This window comes from Myotis lucifugus, unplaced genomic scaffold, assembly GCF_000147115.1.
Source record: "Myotis lucifugus unplaced genomic scaffold, Myoluc2.0 scaffold_2156, whole genome shotgun sequence".
Lineage (NCBI taxonomy): Eukaryota > Metazoa > Chordata > Mammalia > Chiroptera > Vespertilionidae > Myotis > Myotis lucifugus.
The window spans coordinates 21,297-27,886 of NW_005873204.1; the positions used below are offsets into that span (position 1 = coordinate 21,297).

General features: G+C 51.9%; 1 protein-coding gene across 1 annotated transcript in view; it reads right to left on the reverse strand.

Moving 5' to 3' along the window:
• LOC102439530 (transient receptor potential cation channel subfamily M member 4-like) overlaps nucleotides 1-6,356 on the reverse strand; it is a gene marked incomplete at its 5' end in the record, with an annotated part of 21,114 nt that extends 14,758 nt beyond the window's left edge. The window contains 5 exon segments of the mRNA XM_014450379.2: nucleotides 285-430; nucleotides 602-731; nucleotides 5,104-5,238; nucleotides 5,538-5,900; nucleotides 6,120-6,356. Of these exon segments, the coding sequence (XP_014305865.2) occupies nucleotides 285-430; nucleotides 602-731; nucleotides 5,104-5,238; nucleotides 5,538-5,900; nucleotides 6,120-6,356 (1,011 nt within the window).
• Nucleotides 6,357-6,590: the final 234 nt, after the last annotated feature.

The window sequence follows — 6,590 nt, forward strand, 5'->3', positions numbered from 1 at the left end:
TCATCCTGCACGGCCCCCGGGGCGTCGAAGGGTCTGTTTGGGACCGTGGTCGGCAAACTGCGGCTCGCGAGCCACCTGCGGCTCTTTGGCCCCTTGAGTGTGGCTCTTCCTAAGCCTTGGGAGTACCCTAATGAAGTTAATGACAATGTACCTACCTATATAGTTTAAGTTTATAAAAATGTGGCTCTCAAAAGAAATTTCAATCGTTGCACTGTTGCTATTTGGCTCTGTGGACTAGTGAGCTTGCCGACCACTGGTTTGGGAGGCCGGCCTCTGACGCTCACCTGTACTCCATCCTGGGCAAAGAAGGCGCGGGCATCGGCCTGCATGGCGAGCTGCAGGCAGGTGGCATCCCCCCAGAACGGGCAGCGCCGCAGGAGCAGGTGGGCAGCCCGGTCCTCGCTGCTGCGGTGGCATTCGCCAAAGAGGTCTGGGAGCGGGAGGGTCAGTGAGAGGCAGAACAAGGAGTAAGGAGACCGTGTGAGCGGAGAGATGAGGGGTTGGCGGGGAGGGAGAGGGTTATGAGAGGAGCAGGGAGACGCACAGACCCCCGTCACCGCAGCCCTGGACCCCTGCCCCCAGGCACCCTTGCCCCACGCACCAACACCCAGCCCCTCAAACTTGGCTGCCAGCTCCTTCCTGTGCGCTGCCTCCTCAGCCTCGGACTCCAGGCGCGCCAGCACCCGGAGCAGCAAACAGGCCCCTAGAGCCGAGGCCACGGCGTTGGAGCCCTGGAGAGACAGAGAGAGAGGTGGTGGACAGGGTCCGAGGGTGAGGAGGGGGCAGCAAGCCTGTGATCAAGGGAAGGGACAAAGCCAGAGTTCAGAAATTAACCGGGGTCAACAGAGGCCACGGATAAAGGGATGTTCGTGGGTGGATCTGGAAGAAACTGGACACCAGGTGAAAAGGTCAGACGTCAGAACAGCGGTTCTCAACCTGTGGGTGGCGACCCCTTTGGGGGTCGAACGACCCTTTCACAGGGGTCACCTAAGACCATCGGAAAACACATATATAATTACACATTGTTTTTGTGATTAATCACTATGCTTTCATTATGTTCAATTTGTAACAATGAAAAGACATCCTGCAGATCAGATATTTACATGACGATTCATAACAGTAGCAAAATTACAGTGATGAAGTAGCAACGAAAATAATTTTATGGTTGGGGGTCACCACAACATGAGGAACTGTATTGAAGGGTCGCGGCATCAGGAAGGTTGAGAACCACTGTGTCAGAGCGTTCAGAGAGCAGGGGCTGGGCTGGTTAGAATGGCCTCAGAGATTAAGGACAGGCCGGGGAGCAGCTGGAGATGTCACCCAAAATGCCGGGTAGAGAGCTTCAAACGCCATCCCTCCACAAAAGCAACAAACAAGCTGGCCAAAACTGTCAGAATCCACTTTTTTAAAAAAATTCTGGAACCTAATATAAAACGTACAACAAATAGGAAAATGCTTAATGAAGAACGAAACTGTTAAATTTCAGTAAGCCATGGCTCAGTGGTTGAGCTTCGGCCTGTGAACCGGGAGGTCACAGTTCGATTCCAGGTCAAGGGCACATGCCTGGGTTGCAGGCTCCATCCCCAGTGTGGGGCATGCAGGAGGCAGCCGATCAATGATTCTCTCTCATCATGGATGTTTCTATCTCTGTCCCTCTCCCTTCCTCTCTGAAATCTATATATATATTTAGAAAGAGCACTGTGACATTTTAACTAACCTGCTTACCATCGCCAACTCCCCAGCTCGGTGGCGCCTGAAGGGTTTGGGGTACCAGAAGGAGCAATTCAGATCTTTTTTTTTTTAAAGGGGAGAATGATGATTTTTATTTTTATTTTTTTAAATATATTTTATTGATTTTTTTACAGAGAGGAAGGGAGAGGGATAGAGAGTTAGAAACATCGATGAGAGAGAAACATCGATCAGCTGCCTCCTGCACACCCCCTACTGGGGATGTGCCCGCAACCAAGGCACATGCCCTTGACCGGAATCGAACCTGGGACCCTTCAGTCCGCAGGCCGACGCTCTATCCACTGAGCCAAACCGGTTAGGGCAGGAATTCAGATCTTCCTCTTACGTAACTGTGGTTGTGCGTGTGGTTGTGTGTGGCTCCCTGAAGAAAACAGCTCAAGAGCTTGCCTTTGTTCCCCTGTCCTTGGAACTTCCCCAGGACAGAAGCGGCTTCCCAGGTGGTGTTTGAAAGCATTTAAAAATAAAGAGCGGCCCTCTTACAACTCAAGAACAAAAAAAAAGACAAAAGAATAGCAGCCCAGGTAGTAATAGACATACCGAACAGCTGGGGAGGGAAGTGGCTGGGGAGGGAGAACCTGGGGGGACTCGGGGTTTATAAAGCTCCTGTGTGTTCCAAGGGGCTTAGAAGGCTACAGGCATTGACAAGCCTGGATGCCTGCCCGGAAATGACTAGAGAAAGCCCCGAGCTTCCACTTCAGGCTGACCTTTAGGCAACCAAAGCCGGAAGCGACAGATAAAGTAGAAGTGTAAACAGTCTGCCTGTGCGTTGAAAGACAGCTCCCACACGGAGTGGATCTGCAGGCTGGGAGGGTGTGGGTTTCTCTCTCCACCTCAACTCCACGCCCCGCCCCCAAGCATTTAAGGAAATCTCAAGTCACCAGTTGACCACTGAGCTAACAGAACAAGGACTTCAGTGGCCGCACATGACAAAGAATACAGACTTTACAAAATAGCTTAGCCCTGGCCGGTTTGGCTCAGTGGATGGAGCGTCCACCTGCGGACTGAAGGGTCCCAGGTTCGGTTCCGGTCAGGGGCATGTATCTTGGTTGCGGGCACATCCACATTAGGCAGCTCATCGATGTTTCTCTCTCTTCAATGTTTCTAACTCTCTACCCCTCTCCTTTCCTCTCTGTAAAAAATCAATAATATATATATATATTTTAAAATAGCTTAGAAAGGTCACTAAACCAACAAGCCAGAAGAAGAAGCAATGAGAAACCCTGGAGGGAGGAGGTAAGCTGATATCCAGAATGGCCACTTTATAATAATATTAAAAATTCCAGTTTCCAACAAAAAAATTATGGGGCGTGCAAAGAAACAAAGTGTGGCTCATTCACAAGAAAAGAGAAATTAATAAAAACTGTCCCTAAGGAAACTCAGTGAATAGATAGACACTTTAAATCAACTGTCTTAAATACGCTTAAAGAGCTAACGGAAATTATGAAAAAGGAACTGAGAGAACCCAGGTAAATGATGTCATATCAAGTAGAGAATATGAATAAAGAGAGAGAAATAATAATAATAATAATAAAAGTAAGCAAATAAGAAATTCTGGAGCAGAAAGGTGCAATGACTGACATGAAAAATTCACCAGAAAGGCTCAACGGCAGCTCTGAGGAGGCAGAAGAGAATTTGTGAACTTGAAGAAAAATCAATGGAGATTACACAGTTGGAGGCACATAAGGAAAAAAGAACAAAAAACTAACAAGCCCTGAGAGGCCTGTAGGACACCATAAGACATACCAATATATGCATAGTGGGATTCCCAAAAGGGGAGGATAGGCAGAAAGAAACAAAAGAACGTTTGAAGATAAGATGGCCTAACACTTCCCAAATTTGATGAAATACATGAATTTACGCATCCAAGAAGATCAAGGCATTCCACAGAGGAAAATTCAAAGAAATCCACACTGAGAAAGAAATCAAATTGTTGAAAGTCAAAAACAAAGAATCTTGAAAACAGCAGGAGAGAGAGAAGTGACTCACACAAGGAACCTCAGTAGGATTAACATGTAGGATTAAACACTTATATATAACAACTAGAGACTCAGTACACGAATTCGTGCACTGTTGGGGTCCCTCAGCCTGGCCTGCGCCCTCTCGCAATCCCGGACCCCACGGGTGCACGATCGAGGCCGGGGAGAGGCTCGTGCAGGAGGCAACCAATCGATGTGTTTCTCTCTGTCTTTCCCTTCCTCTTCCACTCTCCCTAAAAATCAATGGAAAAATGTCCTTGGGTGATGATTAAAAAATAAATAAATAAAGTCTGTATTCACCCCCTGACCTGATTGGCTGAAGAGTCCTGTCAAGATATTTCGGCCGAAACCGGTTTGGCTCAGTGGATAGAGCGTCAGCCTGCGGACTGAGGGGTCCCAGGTTCGATTCCGGTCAGGGGCATGTGCCTGGGTTGCGGGCACATCCCCAGTGGGAGATGTGCAGGAGGCAGCTGGTCGATGTTTCTCTCGCATCGATGTTTCTGACTATCTCTCTCCCTTTCTCTCTGTAAAAAAGCAATAAAATATATTTTTTTAAAAAAGATATTTCTAACGCATATAGGCATAAAAATAAGCTCTATCTTAGATCCGATTTAACTCCCACAAGTTTTTTTATTTATTTTTTAGGCTTGCAACTTCCCAAATGTGTCCCGACACCTCTATCCCACCTGCTGTAGTCGGGCCCTCACCTCGGCTGCCTGGAGAGCCCCAGCGTGGCTTCTTACCTGGCTTTCTTGTCGCTACCTAGTCTTGCTCCTTCTCCATTGCAGCTACAACAAGGCATCTAAATTGCAAGTGTACTGCCCGGCTGGCATGGCTCAGTGGTTGAGTGTCAACCTATGAGCCAGGAGGTCACAGTTCGATTCCCAGTCAGGGCACGTGCCCGGGTTGCGGGCTCTATCCCCAGTGTGGGGCGTGCAGGAGGCAGCCGATCAATGATTCTGTCTCATCATTGATGTTTCTCTCCCTCTCCCTTCATCTCTGAAATCAATTAAAAATATATATTTTTTTAAAAATAAAAATAAATTGCAAGTGTACCAATGTTTAAATGACGCCCGTTGGCTACCGAATAACATCTAACTTCTTTGTACAGACATTTTGAAAGCAAGAGGTTAATTCCCATGTATGCACAAGAGAAAGGCCCAATATATAGTGTTAACAGAAAAGGCCAGTTACAAGAAATGCATGACATATTGGGGGCGGGGCGGGGGGGGAAGAGGAAGGGGAGGCAGCAGCAGCAGCAGCTGGAGTCATACACCAGGAATAGGGTGACATCAGAGATCACGGGGGACACCGGAGTCTGGGAGAACCGAAGGGCAGGGACGCGGAGAGCAGAATCAGCGACCAAGGCAGCACTCACGATCTCCCAGAAGTACAAGGCCATCTGCGCCCTGTTCAGGAGCAGCGCCCAGAGAAACAGGTCGCTCCAGGGGGTCTGCCCGAGCACCGCGTCCAGCATGAGCTCCGAGGGGGCCCTGCGGCAGAGCAGCTGGGACTGCAGGCAACGGGGCGTGGTGAGGTGTGGCCCCGCCCCGACGCCGGCCTGGTCCCGCCCCCAACACCGCCCTGGCCCCGCCCCCATCGGCCTCTGCCCCAGTCCCATCACACACCGTCAGCTGGCCACACCCCTCCCCGCGTAGCCACACCCCCTCCCGTGTAGCCACACCCCTCCCAGCGTAGCCACACCCCTCCCCGGGTAGCCACACCCCCTCCCCGCGTAGCCCCACCCCCTCCCCGCGTAGCCACACCCCCAGGCCCTCTGGGTCTCCCCCACCAGCATCCCCGGGTCCTTACGCTCTCGGGGCAGCCGTGGTCGCTGTCCCTGCAGCCGTGGTCGCGGTGGGGATCCCCCGCGGCCCAGGCGCGGTACCTCGGCGCGCACATCTCCCCAAGCAGCATCCGGAGCACCCGCCCCACGTCGGGGAGCCGGGGCTCGGCGGAGGGCTTCAGGGCTGGGGTTTTGGCGCCCGAAGCGTGGGCCGCCTGGTCCAGGAGGCTGCGGATGAGCGAGCTGGGGGGCGCCGCGCTGTAGAGCTGGGCCAGGCGCGTCGGGGTCAGGAAGTGGCCCAGGCTGAGGCCGCGCGAGATGAGCAGGCGCACGAACTCCGGCCGGTCATTCAGGAGGGCGTCCATGAGCGAGGCCTCCAGGTGGACGGACTGGCAGGGGCGGGATGAACGGGGGGGGGAGAGATGAGCAGGGGCAGGCTGGAGGCCAGGTGTGGTCAGAGGTGAAGGGCCAGAGATTGGGGTACAGAATTGAGTGGTGGATGGAGAGGGAACAGGATGCGGACACTGGACAATAAGAAGCGGATGGACAGGCCACATGTCAAGTGCCTCCCCTTGTCGGGACCCCCAGCCCCGGTTCCGACCCCTCACCCGCCACTGGATGTCACCCCGGAAGAGTTCGCTCTGGGCAATGTCCACGCGGTTCCAAGCCACAGCCAAACGCAGCTCGTCCAGGTAAGCGGAGGCCTCAGAGCTCCCGCAGGCTGCAAGGAGAGAGGCGGAGGGAAAAGTCAGGGGGAGGGCGGGGACATCGGATGAGTGTCTGCTTTGCTTTTGGGGATGCCCGACATTTAAATTCCATATCAAGCCCAGCTGGTGTGGCTCAGTGGTTGAGCGTCAACCCATGAACCAAGAGGTCACTGGTTCAATTCCCGGTCAGGGCACACGCCCAGGTGTCCGGCTCGATCCCCATGCAGGAGGCAGCCAATTGATGTTTCTCTCACATTGATGTTTCTATCTCTGTATCCCTCTCCCTTCCTCTCTCTCTCTCTCTCTAAAAAAAAAAAAAAAAAAAAAAAAAAAAAAATCAATAAAAAAAATTTTTAATCCCATATAAGTGGT